This window comes from Scardinius erythrophthalmus (genome assembly GCF_964197995.2).
Source record: "Scardinius erythrophthalmus genome assembly, chromosome: 20".
NCBI classification, from domain to species: Eukaryota; Metazoa; Chordata; class Actinopteri; order Cypriniformes; family Leuciscidae; genus Scardinius; species Scardinius erythrophthalmus.
This window is the reverse complement of record NC_138240.1, coordinates 10749959-10770395: the sequence shown is the minus strand read 5'-3', so window position 1 is coordinate 10770395 and position 20437 is coordinate 10749959. Positions and strand designations below refer to the sequence as shown.

Below are 20437 nucleotides of genomic sequence, written 5' to 3'. Positions count from 1 at the left end.
TTTATTTAATTCAAAATAAAATGTGAACTATATTGTAACTTCCCCATTTACAGTTATACAGAGGTGGACTAACAAAGTACATTTACTTAAGTACTGTACTTAAGTACACTTTTTGAGTATCTGTACTTGAGTATTATTTTTTTCTGGAATCTTTTTACTTTAACTTCACTACATTTGAAAGACAAATATTGTACTTTTTACTCCAATACATTTCATTCAAGGTCCTTGAGTAGAAAGTAGTAACGTCAGTCGGGATGATTTTGGTTGGAAATGAAAGTCGGGTTGACGTCAGAATCCGACTGATGTTGGTTTCTGATGTCAACCTGATTTTCAATTTCAACGTTGGGTTTGGTCTTCTAAATGTGAATTTTGTCATTGTTTTGGAACACACTAGCTTTTAGATAACAGTAAGGCTAACATATTCATACTAAAAGCCCAAAAAAATTTAAATAGGGCACTCTTTGAGGGAACAGCCATTTGGGTGTCCGAAACCATTGTGGACGTTACTGAGTGCATTTATTCAATCTCACATTCAATCCCACTACTGGAACTGTGTTCTAGAAATACATTTTATATTGATATGAGAGTAGGTACGCAGGCATAGATTCCTGATGCATAAGGTACTGTAAGTATTACATAAAACAATGCAACAATAATAAAACAATGCATTGACATTTACTTTTTGATACTTAAGTACTTTTAAAAACGAGTACTTCTGTACTTTTACTTAAGTAATAATATATATATATATATATATATATGTATATGTATATGTATGTATGTGTGTATATATATATATATATATATATATATATATATATATACACACACACTGCCGTTCAAAAGTTTGGGATCTGTATGATTTTTTATGTTTTTAAAAAAACCTCTTATGCTCATCAATTTGATTAAAAAAAAACTGTAATATTTTTCTATTTGAATATATTTTAAAATGTTTTTTTTTTTCATGTGGTGCAAAGCTGAATTTTCAGCATCATTACTCCAATCTTTAACATCACATGATCCTTCAGAAATAATTATAATATGCTGACTTGATATTAGATTAGATTTCATTATTCATTATTTCATGTATTTGAAATAGAATCTTTTGATCAATTTATTGTATCCTTGCTGAATAAAAGTATTGATAAATAAATAAATATTGTACTGACCCCAAACTTTTTAACGTGTATAATGTTTCAAAAGCTTTCTATTTCAGATAAATGCTGTTCTTTTGAACTTTCTACTCATAGAATCCTGAAAAAAATAAAAATAATACATAACTGTTTTCAACTTTGATAATAATAAAAAACATTTCTTGAGCAGCAAATCAGCATATTAAAATGATTTCTGAAGGATCATGTGACACTGTAGACTGGAGTAATAATGATGAAAATTCAGCTTTGCATCACAGGAATAAATAACATTTTTAAAATATATTCAAATAGAAAATGGTTATTTTAAATTGTAATAATATTTCACAATATTACTGTTTTTTGTATTTTTAATCAAATAAATGCAGCCTTGGAAGAGATTGAAACCCATAAGAGAGTTTTTAAAAACATTAAAAATAATTTCAGCATAGTATTTAATAATAAACTATCAGCCTTTTTGTAGAACTCTACTACATAGACACCTGGCTCCATCATCTGGTCAATAGAAGCACTGGAGTTGTGGGTGCAGTACATGTCGCGAGCGGTAGAAGGCGCTTCGGTCCCTTTTCCAGTCCCTTCTCCGCTCGCGCTAGGAATGTGCTTGCGTTGCGCAGGAAACCGCTAGTTTCTCAAGACTTACAAATGCGGTGGATGGACTATTAACCGTATTAAAGTCACATTTTAGTAGAAAGCCACCAGAAGAACATTTAATATCATAACTTGATAAAAACTTTCCCAACAGTCACCTGGAATTTTTTTTTTTTTTTGGAGTGGGTGTCGTTTATCGTTTATCTGAGGACTTGAGTTTTATATTTCACTCACCGACCGTTGACTTTTATCACACTGTTGTGTCAGTATAAAACCTACTTTACAAGTCTTTTTTTCGTCGAGAAAAGGGGATTACGCCTTGAAGATGTCCGTGGCGGGCTTAAAGAAGCAGTTTTACAAAGCCAGCCAGGTTTGCGAGTTACTTTTTTCCTGTTGTTTTCTTCCATTGGACCGCAGTGTTGTGCCAGATAGCTTAGCATGCTAACGCTGCGCTAAACTTCCAGTAAGGGCTAGCGGAAAATGCGGCATCTCTGCCCGCTATTCTGCATTTTAAAAGTGTATTGTGTGTTTTTCTCCTTGTTGCAATTAACAGTTTCTAATTATTTACAAATATAAATCGTGCTATTGTTAAATGTCATACCTTTGTAGTGTTTTAAACTGCTTGCTTTGTGTTTTAATGGTCGGTCTTGTCCTAACTTACAGTCATTGCCATATTTAATATTTTTGACAGCTTTCATAAATAGTCAGTGTCACTTTATGGACGCTTTCAGACCTAATTAGAGGTTGCAATGTGTTAAAATATGCAGAAGAGTGTCTGTTTTCTTAGCTTGGTATTGCAATACAACGCCCCCGTCCTTACTATATCAGTCCATTTGCCACGTTTACTGTTGTTAAATGAACGATTTTGCAGTGAGCATATGCTTATGCTCTACTCATGAAACCGGGTTATTTAAAATATGTACATGTAAGTTATATGCTAATTCTGCGTAGAAATAACGTTACGCCAAAAATATACTGCAGCATCAGGCTTACCAAAGATTACCGCTGTTCCCTTTATTAGCATCTGTTGGACAATCACGTCTTCTATGGATGTTGTGTTTGTAGCTCTCTTGTTCTTATGGTTCAAACTTTATGCTTGCAATATGTAATTGGAAAATTTGACACTGTCACACTGGCTTTCATTTTACAAATGGGCAAATAGTCAGCCATGTAACTTGTCAGTGGGTTAAATTAACCTGCATGTGATTTGAACAAGCACCATTTGGGTCATTAGTATCTTTTAAGCTCTTTTAAAATGTAATATGCATATAAAATATATTGCATATTTTAAAATGCATTGAAATTATTTCTATAAAAGTGTATTGCAAGGTTTCAGAAAAATGTCTTGGTCAAGCTTGGGTACTTCAGCTAATTATTATTTATTATTTACACGACGACAAGACAATTAGCAGACTGAAAAATGTAGACATTTTGAGAATTCCTAACAGGATGAAAATAACAATCAATAGTAACCAGTCTCTGTAATTTTGTCAAACAGGATTTAATTTTTTTTATAGTTGAAACAAAGCTTTACTACAAAACATCTTAGAGTCAATCACACATTTGTTCATGTTTGTGCTGATAATTTTCCTTTAGTTACATTTGTGATGTCATTAAGGAAATGGTGTTTTTATTTTATTTTATTAATTGGATATTACAATTCTTACAGGATGAATAGTGAAAATGAGAACAGGAAACAAAAGAATTGTAAAATAAAACACAAGTAGAGAAATTACTTTTAAAATTTTCCCCTATTTTTATATAAATGTGATGTGATATGGTAAAAGAAAACTGACTAATATAGTGTCCGTCCAATATATTAATACATATGGGAGCATGAAAGTGAACTGCATAACAGCAAAAACTCTGTTAACAGCAAATCTTTGGAGAAAATTTAGTTTTAGTTATTTAGTTTAATAAAGCTTGTCCATCTAGTTTGGCTACACATTGTCTTGTTATTTTGTTGGGAATGGCAAAATGAAACAGAACCTGAGCGTAGGCTCACAGCAGGCAGTGTGTTGGCTTTAAATGTGCTAAAATTCTCACTTTGACCCTGTGAACACAATCAAATGTTTTGTCAGGAAAACCTCTCCCTGATTTTGGCTGCTCTTCTGGCGGTGTTGTGAGGAGGTTCTTTGTCTGTGGTTCATGGTGTAATTAACTCAAGACTTGTTTAACAAGACAAGAATTCACTTTTTTTTTGTTAATTAATTTATTAGTTTCTCTTTGCCAGTGGTTGTGTTTTCCTTAGGGCACATGGTCACAGATGTAGGGGAAGCAGTGTATGTCTGTCACTGTTCGGTGATCTCAGCAGGAAGAGACAAACGGTTGCCCAATTTCCTGTCAGGAACATGTTCAGATCTCCAGTGGGGGGTCTACATGAGTGGAGGAGTGCAGCAGGACAGAGGAAAATGGCCAGTGTTTGGGCCGGAGAAGAGTATGAATCATGCAACACTTAAGGGGGGTTGGAGTGCTCTCGCCTGCTCTTCTTGGCTCTTTTTATTGGACTGCAGTGCTGCAGAGAACTCATGCCAGCATTCCACAGTAATCAATACTTGACATAAGCCGGACACCCTGCCAAAAGACAAACTCTTAATACCAGTCGCACCCTCAGTCCAGCCTTCCTCTAGGTGTGCTGTCCGTAGAACTGTTTGAGCTACTTTGAGATTGATCAAGCTTGCCGCAAAGCACTGGCAAAAGTAGTCTAATGATTATGAATCGGGAAAAAATAGCGAGACATTTTAATTGTTTATTAATAAACTAGTGTTTTCTAAGTCAGTGTTGACTACAAAGATGAAGTTGAAGTTGCTGACTCGTCATCTCTAGTATAGTGAACGCGCTTATAGAAAGAAATGCACCTTTCATTTGGATTACATAATCAGTAGGGGTGCAGCGGTTCAAATTACTCACAGATTTGCATCACGGTTTTAGGGTCACAGTTTCGGTACGATTCTGATTGTGCTATGTTCAGGGAAAAAAGGACTACTGTCAAAAAAAATTAAGAAAATAGTAACAAATAATCTAACTACAAGCAACAGCTCAAATAAATACAATAGAGCAAAGATACAAATAAAATAAACAGTGCTTCTCAGGTGTTTTAGGTAGGTCTAACATTAGTTTCAGGTACAGAAGTTTAATATGCAATAACATTGCATATTTGACTATAAATTAAAGACGAATTCTTATTAAAGTTCAAAAGCTATTCAGTCTAGAGCAGGGAGGGTTTTCTTTGTATTTTGTTGTTTGATTAAAGGGGTCATATAATGGTACATGCACTTTTACAAGTTGATTGTACTGAAATGTGTGTTGGCAGTGCCTGTACACAACCATCATAAATGATAAAAATCCATCCAGTGTTTTTTTTTTAAATCTTCTTATATGTTTTCCCCCATCTCAAATCAAGCCGTTCGATTTTGTGACGTCACAAAATCGACGCCCCTCCCACGATTGTTGATTGACAGCAGCGTTTCAACACAGACCCGCCCTCGCACGTGAGCGAGCTCAATCAATCATAGTCCACGCGGTCATTGTTGATACGCTGGAGCACTGTCTATGAGCAGAATGGCGTCTAAGCGATTGTGGCGTCCTGTTCTTGGGTGTAATAACGAACACAGCAGTCATTTTGATGTTCCTAAATCCGAACCGCTGAAGACGTAGTGGCTGAGTTTGTATTCGAAGGGAATATTCCCCACGATCAACGTCAATGCTTTCATGTTTGTGCAAATCATTTCACACACCAGACTGCTTTACAAACGAGGTCAATATAAAGCTGGTTTTGCTAAGAAGCTGCTCCTGAAAAAAGGATCGGTACCAACTATTCGTGTTCCTGCTGCACCTCCAGAAGAAGTGAGTGTAACGTTTTATTAACCTTTATATTAATATTTATTAATCTTTGCAAATCGCTTGCTGAACGCTTCACGATGAATGAGGCTGCATTACGGCATGTTTTCTATATACGACGTTCTCAATATAATTCATAAGCCCACGTTTATAATGAACAACGCATTATGGTTATTGTGCTACGGTCTACGCACAGAACAGAGGGGCGGGGTGAGCAAAGCTCATTATCATTTAAAGACACATGCACTTAAACGGCGTGCTGAAAACAGAGCTGTTTTTGACCAGGTAAATTGAGTGTTTTCTTACAATACTAATGAGAATTTTTAATTACAAACTTTTAATTTAGACCCTAAAGAATCATATTAGATTGTACAAAAATGGCATTATATGACCCCTTTAACATTAAAACCACAGACAGCAGGAATATTAGCACGCTGTCACTTTAAGATATAATACACGGATCCAGTACACACTGATACTGTTGCACATGCCTCCACTGTTTCGTTCACTTACTGCGAACCGTTACACCCCTAATAATCAGAGAGTATTTGTTTTCGATTCAAATTGGATGATGTGCATGGGCAATAATCCCTCCTCTCCAACAACCTGTGAGATCGCTGCAATAGAACATACATTTTCTGGATGATGCCAGCCATAAAGTTGGTCATTTCTGCACCACTGCAGTAAAAATAAACAGTGAAATGTTTTCATACAAGTTTCCTGAATACTTCCCGTGGTCGGAAAAACAGATGCCATTGGTTATGCCAGTGTTGCTGTGTCAGGCTTGTTAAGATGCTACTACAAACAGCAATGTTTTAATTGAGACACATCGTTTACACTTCTGTGAGTAATTATGCCTTCAGTTTTCTGGGCATAGTAAGATGGGATAGGAGAAAGTAATTTTTTAACAAAAAAGCAGATCCATCCAAGCAGGTGTCTACCTAGTAACACATTTACTTAACATTTGTTTTGTTGTGTGAGGATTGTGCAAGAGGGATTGTTCTGAAATTCCTGCGTTGTTTCTGTAGAAGTTGACTCACAGTCATGCATTCTTCTCTTCATTAGACTCACAAGCACAGCATTATCTATGGAGTGTGGACTTGGTTTCAGTCTGCGCCTGCTGGGTCTGCTTCGGCAATGTGGCCGGCTGTTTGTGTGTGCGTATTTGTGTCAAAGTTAGCAGTTGTTTGCATTCTTTATCAACAGTGTGTGAGAGAGCTGAGCCTATGTATTATCTTTTTACCTGCTGATAAAGCCTCTTTCAGTCGTAAATATACATAATCATGTCGCCAGCGGACTGAGCTTACAGTTTCATTGCGGGAGTGTCCGATCTAGATCATTACAGAACATCTTCTGTTTTTAAATAGAAAGGTGGTACTGATAATATTGCCTTCATTTAGCCTAAATGTTATATTGATGGGAACTTGAACATGTCAGTCTTTATCTGTTGCCTTAATCTTAGCCGTATCATGTTTTCCACCTAGTTTATGGCGTTAACTCTATCCAGTGTCTCTCACCATCTCAACATATTGGAGACATTTGGACGCACCCATTGACATGCCACAAAACACAGGTTAATTATTTATTAGTTTCCTTTGTTCCTGGTCTGCCAAACAAACTGAATTGCACAAATATGCAAACATCCTTGGAGGATATAAAGTGAAAAGTTCACTGCAAGCAGACACCTCCATGTCAAACACAGCTACAGTTGTAACGGAGTGTTCTTGTGCTGATGTCTTTGGCTTAAAATAACTCTGCTACTCATTTTGATTAAATTGTATCAAGTTGTTCATGATTGCTCTTGTGCATGGTAGTGGTGGTGTTAAAGGGTAAGTTCAATGCAGAATGAAAATTTCCTGATAATTTACTCACCACCATGTAGGCTTGCTACGATAGTCGGTGTTGACGGTGTTACCGGTGTTCAGAAGCAACACCAGTTCCATCGCTTTCCCACCGCGGCACTGCCCCCCACCGTCAATTTGAATTGTTGTCCAATTGTTGAGAAATGTCCACGGGCGCGGAGCGAGCAGAACAAAGCATGCGTTTTCAGTTAATTTCTATAGGAATTAATTGACAAAGTTCGCTCTGAACCACACCATTATGAATGCCCGTGCGGACGTGCGCATTTTAGTTTCGATTTTAAATTAGTCATTAAAAAGCTCCTGCCGGTGATACCGGTATTGTCGTCAATTAACCGGTGGGAAAATATCCTCACCGTCACATCCCTACCCCCATGTCATCCAAGATGTTCACTGGGTGAACAAGAAATTAAGGTTTTTGAGGGAAACATTCCAGGATTTTTCTCCGTATAGTAGACTTCAAGACCAACGGCTTGAAGGCCCAAATTGCAGATTCAATGCAGCTTCAGAGGGCTATGTAAATACTTTTTAACCACAAATGCTCGTCTTGCGTTAGCTCTGTGATGCCAGTCCACGACTTCATGCATTACGTAGTCACATTGGAAAAGTCACGCGTGACATAGACGGAAGTACCAACCCAGTGTTTACAAAGCGAACATGCAAAAATTAAGTCAAATGCCCTTTACAAAAATAAAGGGTAAAACAACGATTTCGGATGATTTTGAAGTTGGAGGAGAAAATGTGATTGAGTTTTCCGTACTTCCGCCTATGTCACGCATGACCTTTCCAACATGACTACGTAATGCATGAAGCCGTGAACGCGCATCGCAGAGCTAGTGAAAGACGAGCATTTGTGGTTAAAAAGTTGCTTTTGTTTTTTTTATAGAAAATGACAGATTTTATAGAAAATGACAGATATTTTTTATAGAAAATGACAGACAAAATGACAGAAAATGACAGAAAATGACAATTCTCGGCTGGGATCGTGTAGAGCCATTTGAAGCTGCATTGAAACTGCAATTTGGACCTTCAACCCGTTGAAGTCCCCTATGGAGAAAAATCCTGGAATGCTTTCCTCAAAAACCTTAATTTCTTTTTGACTAAAGAAAGAAAGACATGAACATCTTGGATGACATGGGGGTGAGTAAATTATCAGGAAATTTTAATTCTGGAGTGAACTAATCCTTTTACACATTAATTTATTGGGATTTTTTTAATAAGACACCAATCTGCATTATATGTACATAACACTAACAATTAAAAAAATATTGCAGACTTAATAGGCTTACGTTAATTGATGTGAAAGCAACAATTTATTAACTTCTAAAGGCCCTGTGTGTTATATCTATTCAGTGCTTTTGTCTGCAACAATAATGGCATGTCTTTGAATTATCTTAATTTGGTGGCTTTGGTCAGCTAATATTTTGCATATAATTGTGATTATTACATTTAAATTACAGCTGTTGTTAATTCAATAGACTGCCTTAGTATAAATGTTATAAATGTTCTAGTTTCATTGCAATTTTTTTTTTTTTTTACCTCTACTGCCAGCAAGGGTTGTCTTAAAGAGATATCTGCTGTAATATATACAGCAGATGTTGCAAGAACCTCCCATAGTGTATTTTTAATGATTTTATGAAAAAGTCTTTTTAAACTTTGATTGGACTTAAAAGACCATTTGAAGTGTGTTGTTCACAAACTAGACATGCATGTTTAGATCATAGAAAATGCTTACACTATAGAGTAAGAGAAAAACTCAAGGAAACAGGTTGTTATGGATAAATAATCTTTAATACAGCCATTGAAATAGCTAAATGAACTTCTCAGCATGGCAAGTTACATCCATAAAATGACATGTGTTTGTGATTTAATGTTCATATGATGTAATATGACAAACATCCAGTGCTTTCCATGTTGAAATATATGCTTCCTCTAGTTAGGGTGAAGAAAAGCTATAAAACAAACAACATATGTTAGTGAGGACTGAAATTTAACATGTGGCCTTGTTTCAACAGTTGCACAATCACTGTCTCTGGTTCTTTGTTGCATGTTCAGGACATAAAGAGTGAGTAGATGAGCATGTGTTACCAAGTCCTGAGAATAACAACAACTGTTGTGGCAGACAGGTTCACACAGAGCTGTTTTGTTTTTAATACCACTGGTGTTGGCAAGGAATGCATTATATGCTGTATAATATTCATAATGATTTTCTGAGAATAAATTGGATAATAAATATGGAGCTATTTAAAGTATTAAGAATGAAAGCTATGGAAGTACAGGGGGAAAAATGATCCCTCCCAAGTGAGCGCAAGAGAAATGAGTTGCAGGGAGGGCTAATTGGATTTACATGTGTGCAGTGCTAAAATGAGTTCCTTGTAAAAGTTAGCCATTTTCTGCAGTTTATATATTGTGAGGAATACAGAGGTGGAGGGGAAGTGTAAAATGACACGAATTGTTGATGAATTGTATTTAACTGGTCTCCGTGTGTTTTGTGTCTTGGTATGATTTTGTGGTGTTATCAATACAAGCTTTTCCAGTTACATTTTGTAAATGTCATATTTTACAGTCATTTTAATTAGAGCTGCACGATTAATCATTAAAAGGTTGCAATCTTGATTCAATCACCCACACACCCACATCTCATTCCTAAACAACAACGATTCGGCCACGTCTATTAAAGCTTTGACAAAATCACACCGTTTCAAATCTGTGTTTGCGCTGCCACTGACCCAGAGAAAGCTGTTAGGCTATCTATCTAGGTATGAAACAGTTTCACAAATAGTCTTTTTTGCCACACAGTGTCATCATTTCCATGTCAAAACTATTTAAATGATCACAGAAGTTGGGGAGAGAGGAGACACATATTTGTATTTCCTTCATTTTCTCAGAGACTGTTTATATTGGTTGGGCAAAATTTTAATACATTAAAGGGATAGTTCACCATAAATGAAAATTAGGCCATGGTTTCCTCACCCTGAAGCCATCCTAGGTGCATATGACATTCTTCTTTAAGATGAATACAATCGGAGTTATATTAAAAATGTCCTGTCTCTTCCAAGCTGTATAATGGGAGTGATTGGGTTTATTTTTTCGGAAGTCCATCGAAGCATTTCCATCCATGATAAAAGTTCTTCACATGGCTCTGGCGGGTTAATAAAGGCCTTCTGAAGTGAAGTGATGCGTTCATGTAAGAAAAATATACATATTTAAAACTTTATCGACTAAAATAACTAGCTTCTGGCAGACGGCTGTACGCAAGTCGACTAAAAGAGTAACACTTGACGATGTATGACGTAGGAAGTAGGAGTAGCGTAAGCTTAAGCCCTATTCGGACGGGATTAACTTTACAAGGGTAGATGGAGTAATGTAATTTTACCACAGGACATCTGTAATATTACTGGCTAATTCGCATGGGATAAGATATCTCATCTCTGTAAAACTAGCAGAAGTGGGAGGAGTAACTCGATTTGCGTATCGCCGTCTCCCTCCTGTCGTGTCGTCGTGTGTTGCTTCCTGATATCACGTGCGCAAACAACCTATATTTATATATAAAAAACAGTTATGTCTGGTCAAACAATGTGTTAATTAACTTTAGTTTGGATTGTGTTGGTAATAGGCACTTACCTAACGCTAAAAGATGTTTTGTGCCTCTAACAATTGCTTTCAATCTTCTTTCTGATCTGAATGGTGTGTTGAAAACACTTGAGTTTTGCCACAGACTCGTCCCAGCGTCTAGAACGCAACTGAATGCTTTTTCAAGCGTCTCCATTCTTGAAAAAATGTGGAAAACTACTTTTAAACAGGAAATGACTAAATATTTACGTACATATTTACAGCGGGTCTATTCGCACGGGATTAGTATTACCTAAGGTAATTTTTCCAGACCTTTTTACTGAAGGTAAAAGTCGCCGTAATCTTTACTGACATTGTCCGTAATGATTACTGAGATGGCACATTCGGACGGGACTAAAATCACTGAGAAGCTCTGGTAATTACTACTTTACACCACCTCTCCATGTTAAACTAGTCCCTTCCGAATAGGGCTTTTGATGCCTCTCGCGGTTTAAACAAACAGGGCTGGGCAACCGTGTTCGTCATTACATCGTGCATCAGGTTCAAGGGATAGTCTTTCGCCGTAAACCGATGCATACGGCCGTCTGCCATCTGCTAGTTATTTTAGTCAATGAAGTTTTAAATAGCCTATGGATACTATTTTTCTTACACGAACGCATCACTTCACTTCAAAAGGCCTTTATTAACCCGCCAGAGCCGTGTGGAACACTTTTATCATGGATGGATGCGCTTTGATGGACTTAAAAAAAAAAAAAAAACATTCACTCCCATTATAAAGCTTGAAAGAGCCAGGACATTTTTTAATATAACTCCGATTTCATTCGTCTGAAAGAAGAATGTTATATACACCTAGGATAGCTTCAGGGTGAGTAAATCACGGGCTAATTAAATTTTTTAATTAAACTATCGTTTTACTGAATAATTAAGTAAACCTAATTTCTTAATTTATCTTTGTAAAGAAACTTCATTTCTTAACTGGCTACTCTCTGCTGTCTCAGACGATGACATATTTTACTGTCGGCCACCGTAACTTCTGTTGGTTGCTATACTTATGAGGGTCAAATGTCCTCACTTATGTAGTGAAATATTATGACAACTGACTAATGAGGACATTTTACTGGTCCTCACTAGTTAAAAAGGCTTATAAATCATCTGAAACATGTTTTTTATGCATGTTTCATCTGGCAAAACATCTAGTGCAGGCGTGTCCAATCCTGCTCTTGGAGGGCCACTGTCCTGCAGATTTTGTCAGAACGTCATGTTGCAACTTTCCCTACTCCTTACAGTGAAAGCCATGATAAAACTCTGCTAGCCTAACACAATAGCTTTGACACATGCTAGCTATGCCTGTTAGAAGCTAAGAAAACACTTGATTAAAATATGACTTTACAATGCTTCCTGCAAACAGTTTAGACACTATGACAAAAACTCTGATGATACAAAATATATTATTTTATTTAACTTAAAGTATTTTTTGCATCAATGTTTAAAAACGCTGATTCATCACGTAATGAAACAAGTGAAGTATTTATAAATGAGTAATTGAATCATTAATTCAAACTGATTTAAAAAAAAAATAATTAAATGCATTCCAATTGATTAAACATTTTAAATAGACTGCAGCAATTAACATTTTGTCAAAACCTCTAGTAAATTCCATGTTATATTTTTTAGTTGTCTGTTCAAAATCGTGGGAAAAAATGTATTCTCAATTTATCCAGAATCATTCAAGTTCTAACCTTTATATGGTCATACTGGTTTAAAAGGGCTTCTCTCTCTGTTTGTGTCAGATGGTGAGTGAGAAGGTTGGTGGTGCTGAGGGAACTAAACTGGACGAGGAGTTCAAGGACCTGGAGAGAGTAAGTGGAGAGAATTTACCCACACAGCTGCCAATACTCTTTCTAAAAACATAGATTTAAACACATAAAGTGATTCAAAGGCTTTACCTCTGTCCCACACATCCATCAATGAGATTTTCTACACTACCTGTGTTTTTGTGAAAAGTTTCTTTTATTTTCAAAGTGAAAGTGGTGTGGCTGCAGTGATCCATGATTGTAGCCTATGTTTTTATAATTCTCTGACATTTATTCACTGCAGTGTCTTTGGCTAAAATCTTATTTTAATAATCCAATCCTTCATTCATGATGTCATCAGAGGTCTCCTTAAAATATTGCTCAATGATATACATTTAACTTTGTTCTAACACTAAACTCTGTCTTCACAGATTTGACAGATGCCTCTTCATTCAGTTCCTCTGTAATTACATGTTTTAGTAGATGATTTAATAGAATACACACAAATAAAGATGACTTGAAGAACAGTAGTCTGATAGATCTAATGTAGGGAAATTCAATACAGATACTCCCTTGATTAGGAAGGCAATAAGGCATAAAGTACAGTCTGCTGGTCAACAATGCAAAATAAGCCTGATGACATGTATCATCCTGAAGGGGTTTATTTTGAAATAATGACCAGCTGACTTGAAACTTGAACTTGAAATATTGATTTGTTGAATTGGCCTTATTATGTGAGAAGAGACTTCAGTGCTACAAAAGCCATTAAAGTAGCACAGTCAAGGAGATTGATTGCCTTAGATAACTTTCAAACATAGCTATAGTTTAGCATTGTTATACAAAACATTTTGACCACGGAATGCTGCGATCAGAATCAAGAATCTGAAACATTCCAGAGTGTCGTGTTGATTTAGTTTTAGACGTTGATTAATTAGACTCTGTTCTTATTGCTACATGTTATAAAAAAGCCATTTTGTCTTTTTATTCTGTGTTGGTTATTGTGTTTTGCTTGTAGTGTTGCATGTATACGTGTTCTCTGTGCATTGACCTCCCCTCTGTGTTTCTGTAGAAAGTAGATGTGACAAATAAAGCTGTGGTAGAAGTCATCTCTAAGACATCAGAGTACCTGCAGCCCAATCCAGGTAAGACCAAAGACATCCCTGGAGCTTTTATTTAGCTTGCTGTCTAAAGTTTGTACAAGTTTGTTTTTTCTGACAAAACATGCACACAATTGATCGTTATTGTAAAACGTTTCTCTGTGTCTTTTCCATTCTATTTCTCTTTCTCTTTCTCTGTTTTTGCCACTGTTCTTGTCTTTCTGTCCCACACAGCATCTCGTGCCAAGCTATCTATGTTAAACACTATGTCTAAGATCAGAGGGCAGGTGAAGAGCCCAGGTTATCCACAGGCCGAGGGGCTGCTGGGAGAATGCATGGCAAAGTATGGCAGAGAACTTGGAGAGGAAACAAACTTTGGTGGGTTTTCAAAATAAGTGCAGCTTTTAAAACTTCACACATTTCATTTTAAAACTTCACACATAATCAAATGCACAAAACAACCACATTTGTGTCTGTAGGTGGTGCTTTATTTGATGTTGGTGAAAGTATGAAGAGGCTAGCAGAGGTGAAGGATTCTTTGGACATTGACGTTAAACAAAATTTTATCGACCCTTTACAAGGCCTGTGTGACAAGGACCTAAGAGAGATACAGGTTTGCTTTTACTCTCTGTCTCACACGCATATAGAGATACCTACAGTATATAACTGAAAATGTTTTTATGTGACACCCACACTCTCAGAAAGAAATTTGCAAAAATGTTACCTTTAGGGGGGTACAACAGCTTGTCACTGGAGCAGTACCCTTGACAGGATCATAGTTGTACCTTAAGGGTATACTAAGGTAATGATATGCACCTTTTAGTGCTAGATAAGGTACAACGTTGTCCCTGCCCCAGTGACAAGCTGTTGTACCCCTAAAGGTACAATTTTGCCAATTTCTTTTCTGAATTAGCAGATAAAATGTGCTAGACTATTTACAAGAAATAAAGATTGTATTTATGAAGTAAAAGAGAACTGTACAGTAAAATCCTCTTTTTGCTTCTTGAAGAATAGATTTTATATTTAGAGTTCATTTCCTTTTCTATGTTTTAATGTGGTCTGGTTCCACACCAGTTATATTGAAAGTGTTTCCCTCTTTCTCAGCACCATTTGAAAAAACTTGAAGGACGCAGGCTAGATTTTGACTATAAGAAGAAACGTCAAGGGAAAATTCCAGATGAAGAGGTCAGGCAGGCGCTGGAGAAGTTTCATGAATCTAAGGAGGTGGCTGAGATCAGCATGTACAACCTTCTGGAAACTGATGTAAGGATTTACCATCTGACAGCTTGATGCTTCATTCAGTGTGTTTTTGTGCTTTTGGGTGTCTTGGGGATTGTTCTAATCCTATTAGCAGCACTGAATAATTCAGTGTAACACCTTGCCTTACTGATTTTATACCAACTCAACTGTCTCTCTTAAGTAATTTTGGCAAAGACTGACACTTTAGAATTAGCAGTATCGAAGATGAAAATTTATTTTCCTTTTTTGACTTCAGCCCATCAGTGGGGCGGGGTCAAGACAGGTAATCCAATAAAACTGCCTAAAAAATAAAAATCCTCTTGCTTCTTGGCTGCAGCTTTTATCTAATGTTTTATGGAGATGTCAGAGCGCCATCTGTTGGTTCGGTGTTACAATAACGTTATAAGGGAATAAACATTTGCTAGTGGAGTCTATGGAAATAAAAATATATTAAACTCATCAGGCTCTAGATGTAAAGTAATACACTTAAGATGTTGTATGGTAGCCTACAGTTTTAAATGATAGTAAACGTTTAGTGTGAACTGCTATCAGAGCTCCCAGTCTAAATTCAGCAGTCTAGTGAGACCCGTGTGAACCCAAGGCCTCAGGAATTACTCATTAACTATTTGTGACTATTTTTTAATGAAGGTTGTTGTGGTTGCCCAGTGTGACCATAAGCGTGGATGTGCATAAGTGACAAATAAATATATCTTTATATATTTTATGTATGTGTGCTCCTGTGCAGATTGAGCAGGTGAGCCAGCTGTCATCACTGGTTGAGTCTCAGCTGCAGTACCACAGACAGGCTGTTCAAATCCTGGACGAACTTTCTGACAAACTCAGAGACAGGTGTGTACGTGAGCACATGTCCTCCTTTCACAGCATGTCTGTTTGTTCTTGATTCTGTCAAAAGAGGCAATAAATGACTCCTGTTTAACCGCCCAGGATGAAAGATGCTCAGTCACGTCCTCGTAAAGAGTATATGCCCAAGCCCAAGCCTGTAATTGACTTTGGAGACCCCAGCGAACAGTCGAACGGTGGCTTCACCCCAACGTCTGCTCCACCCATGCGCAATACAGGTAAGACCAGACATTTGACTTGCTTCATAAAACAAGTCATAAAATGCCCATTTGCCCTATTATGTAGCCAGAATAACGTGAGGAATTGAGCTATTCTTGAATGAGGATAGATGATCTTCATTACATTGAGGAAATGCTTTGGACTAGTGAGAGAAAGGCACATTGTGCTTTGTGCGGTTGCTGCCCCGTGGCAGGGTGTGATGAGACCGCCTGTGCGTGTGTCGGGATAGACAGGCCAAATGGACAGCTGTCAGCTGCTCTCTTCGTCAGCCAGTGACCCTGTTCTGTGTTCTCTTCCCATTGCGTCATCAGAGCCATTCCACCAGTTTGGCAGAATATCCACATGGAAACCCAGATTGCGTGAGTCAGAAGAGTGTGTGATTCTGTATGTTTGCATGGGGAAGTGTATGTGTTTGTGTGTTTGTGGTGGAGAAAAAAAATGAGGAAGGAGAAATGAGCAAAACTGCACATTTTCTAACGAGTCTTCTAATTAATAAGAATCAAAAGAGATGGGATATATTTGTATAAATGTAATTTTTTTTCACAGTTAGATTTCCGTTATCTAATTGTATGAAGTAGAACAGAATAGGAACGTTTGGAGGAAGTTAAAAGGTTGTAATAGTTATGACGTGGCACAACTACAAAAAGGCGCACATTACAACAGCAAGTGGCAAGCACTATAACAAATTTTCCTTCTGTAATACCACCATGCAATGATAATAAGTTCCTCTAATTTACTTACATAGATTATTTACATCTACAGTAGATTTTTCCCATAGCTGTGAAAATATGATTTTATGAAGGGAAGTATTTGTCTGAAACATGCAAAGTTCAGCTCTCCATTAGTTGATAGTTTATTGCACTGACATACAGCAAACTACAGGTTACATAGTGTCTTGTATGGGGATGTGTGCTTGACAGGAAAGAGTTGTGTATGTGTGTAAGATAAGACTGTACAGGTGTCTCTGTGTGTGTGTATGTGTGTGTAAAGTGTGCGCATGTATGTTGGCCTCAAGCACAAAGTGCTGCTCCACCTAACAGAGTGAGCCCCTGCTACAGACTGAAACTGGAGGTCTCCTGTCACATGACCACAGAGCCAGGCTTTGCCACCGACCCCTCACTAACACGGAGCATCTTGTCCTAACCCAGACGGTTGTAGTGGGATTAAAACTGTGTGTTAAACTAACACATATATCGGCACTGCTCACTGAGGGCTTGACTTTGGTTTGACCGACTGGACTGGGAAATGTGTCTTTGGCAGGATACTGAAAAACTTCTTAATTTACTCAAGCAGCGTTATTTTAGTAGTATTTATTCATGTTTTTAATTAACTGGTATTTGCTGGTCAGTATTTATTTTTTTAATTTTTGTTTGTTTTAATAATGTTGTTATGTGCTTTTATCTTTTTTATCACTTTTTGCTTTTTAGCTTTAATTGTATTGCAGTTTTATTAAATGTATTAGTTTCAAGTTTTCATCAATCTAATATTTATCTTTTTATTTCATCTGTATTTCAATTACCGAAACAAATCCTGCTATAAAGTATGAAAGTGTTTAAAATGTTTAGTGTTTAAACATTTTATTTGTTCTTTAATGCTTTTCATTAAAAATGAAAGTTTAATTATTTTTTTTGTACATTTTTCAAAATAGAAATTAAAAATATATATTTTTATTAAATATAAATATATTTTTAAATCATGTAAATTCCCTTATTAAAATATTTTTGGGTGTTTATACACAACCTGAACGAGACATTTTAGAGTAAATAATTTCTTTAGGACTCTATACTTTGTCTTATGTTTTTGTCTAGAATGTCAGATTACTGCCGTAAACTAATATCCCTCGTTCCCCAAATCCCTGCTTAATATCCCATTGTCATTAAATCTCTCCATCTGTCCTCTCAGCAGCGGAGCAGCCATGCTGTAAAGCGCTCTATGACTTTGATCCGGAGAACGAAGGCGAGCTGGGCTTCCACGAGGGTGACATCATCAATCTGACCAATCAGATCGATGAAAACTGGTATGAAGGCATGCTGCGTGGCCAATCCGGATTCTTCCCTCTCAACTATGTGGAGGTGATCGTTCCTCTGCCACACTAAGTGACCTCTGTCACGGAAAAGAGGGGGAGAGAGAGAAAGAGCAATAAAAAGTGAAAGGGAGAAAGCTGGAGGAAGTGAGGTAGGGAGAAAGGAGCCAGTTGAAATCATCTTGGTCTTCATCCTCACCACATTGTTGCCGTTGATCCAAATGTACCTGTACTCTGGCACTTTTACACATTGATTTATTTTTGAAGGAGGGAACTTTGGGAAATGACGACCTTTCACATTCCAGGACTGACTGACTTACTGACCAGTTGACTGACGTACGGATGGTATAACTCGGTCCTTAAGCTAAAATTTCAGACACTCTAACTCACTTCATCGTCCAAATCTTTTAAAAATGTTTCATGTTTGTGCTGAATTAACTGAAAAGAAATGAATACACATCATGATGTCCCTGTGATACAATTTTCATGTTTTTAAAGAGTAGACAGGCTAGTCTTTATCTACTTACCTACGTACAAATTCTTTATCTACATACAAATTCTCAACTGTTGGATTGTGAAAAGTTGCATTTTAACTCGACTGGTCCCCTTACCGCCCCCTGCTGGTCAGGCTGTGACATTGACCTGCCTCAGATTAAGGAGAAACCGCCTTTGTATCTGTAACGACACATTAGCACTGGGGCTGTGTGTGAAATGTCCCAATGTGCAGCAATCCTGAGCCACAGACCTGTTGAGAGAAATTAGCCCTTTTCTACGCTCCATAATTTTAACATAGCTTTTCGTCATCTAATATTTTTCATGTATATTTTTTACAAGATAAAATAAATTAGACGCTGAATTGCACCTTGGATCTCATCATAAAGGTGAGCTAAAACACTTAATGGATGTTGTTTAGTCAGGTGGAGATGGTTTTACTGCACTACAACCGTTTATAAAGTATAAAACACTATGCTTCCCCTTTTACAACTTTTAACCCAGAGGGCGGCAAATAAACAATTTGCGTACTGTTTTCTGAAGGAAACACAGCCAAATAGTTATTTAAATGGAAATGTCTTCTTCTGGCAGCCTGAATTATAGAGTCTTCCTCTCTCTTTCTCCTCTTTTGAAGTCAGTTTACGCTATTCAATACAACTGATGCTGCTGGCAGTGTCCCATTATTTCAGGTGTGTATATCTGGGTGTGTTTAGGGTGGATGTTGGCTCATAAGCCCCGTATTAAATTTAATTTACACAGAATTTCTTTATTAACAAATACTTGTTCTCATCTTCAGAAATGAAAGGATGGTGCTACATCTCTTGCTCTCACCCATCACTTTTAAAGTATTATTATAGCTTTAAAAGTGGTTGCAGATCTAGTTTATCTATTTTACTCGTGTTCCCTAGTTCTTAGGACGTTTTTTTTTTTCATTTCAAATACTGCACTCCATAAAAGCATGGACCTACACACCATCTTGGTGGTTCTGAACATACCAACATCTGTCCCTCCACCCCGACTCCATGTCCTGTCTGCACAGAGCACCTCTGTGACCTTATCCTCCTAGTGTCTGTTTACATGTTTTGTCCACGGTTTGTTTTTCTCACCGTAACAGACTATTGTAGATGTGCTGAATCAGACAGGCTATGGTGACCGTTTCAATGTGAAAAAAGGGTTTTAGTGCCTTTTCGATGGCATGAATCAATCTAGAACACCAAACAAAATATTAAATATGATTGTCGATCTAATATGTAGTTTTTATGTCTGTCCTCTTTCATTATTTACGAAGGGCTTGTTGGTTTCAGTATTTGGCATGAGCTGTGACCAGATGTACAAGCATGAGTACAAATGTGCCTTTGCAACACTACAAGTTTAAGAAAACAGCAAGTGGGTTATTTCTGTCTAATGGAATGAGGGTACCAGAATGATCTTATGAAAATAAATCATCCTGGCTCTACTCTTTTTAGTATTATATTGTTTTTTATATACATACAAAACCATTCAACCTTTTTTATTAATGATTTTTGCATGTTAGCTTAATAGCAGGCTGATGTATGTTTTAGTTTTAAAGTCTCCCCTTGTATGTCTCAGATTTAACTGCATTATATTGTTATTCTTAAGTATTCCGAACTCTAAATATTTGTATCTTATTGTGTCCACTCGTCTTTAAGTAAATAAATTCAAGAAAGTACTCAATCTGTTT

At 36.9% G+C, this 20437-nt stretch overlaps 1 protein-coding gene across 5 annotated transcripts; it reads left to right on the top strand.

Annotated features, from left to right (window-relative positions):
* Positions 1 to 1742: 1742 nt before the first annotated feature.
* On the top strand, positions 1743 to 20425 carry sh3gl1b (SH3-domain GRB2-like 1b). Of its 5 annotated transcripts, none has more exons than XM_081349157.1 (10): positions 1757 to 2109; positions 12802 to 12870; positions 13874 to 13946; positions 14136 to 14279; positions 14381 to 14514; positions 15006 to 15164; positions 15886 to 15989; positions 16086 to 16219; positions 16532 to 16579; positions 18123 to 20425. In XM_081349157.1, exons 1-10 carry the CDS (start codon positions 2065 to 2067, stop codon positions 18314 to 18316), a joined length of 1104 nt encoding a protein of 367 aa, XP_081205283.1. In that variant the 5' UTR covers positions 1757 to 2064; the 3' UTR covers positions 18317 to 20425. The 5 variants fall into 5 exon arrangements, with proteins under 5 accessions (XP_081205287.1, XP_081205286.1, XP_081205283.1 ...); XM_081349158.1 differs by having other exon boundaries at positions 1932 to 2109; positions 18126 to 20425; XM_081349159.1 differs by lacking the exon at positions 1757 to 2109 and adding an exon at positions 4289 to 4369.
* Positions 20426 to 20437: the final 12 nt, after the last annotated feature.

Excerpts from the sequence above, each read along its gene's own strand:
- sh3gl1b (XM_081349157.1), top strand. The coding sequence starts at position 2,065 with ATGTCCGTGGCGGGCTTAAAGAAGCAGTTTTACAAAGCCAGCCAG. Across the intron at positions 12,871-13,873 it reads AGTTCAAGGACCTGGAGAGA|AAAGTAGATGTGACAAATAA; the intron begins GTAAGTGGAGAG and ends GTGTTTCTGTAG. Across the intron at positions 13,947-14,135 it reads GTACCTGCAGCCCAATCCAG|CATCTCGTGCCAAGCTATCT; the intron begins GTAAGACCAAAG and ends TGTCCCACACAG.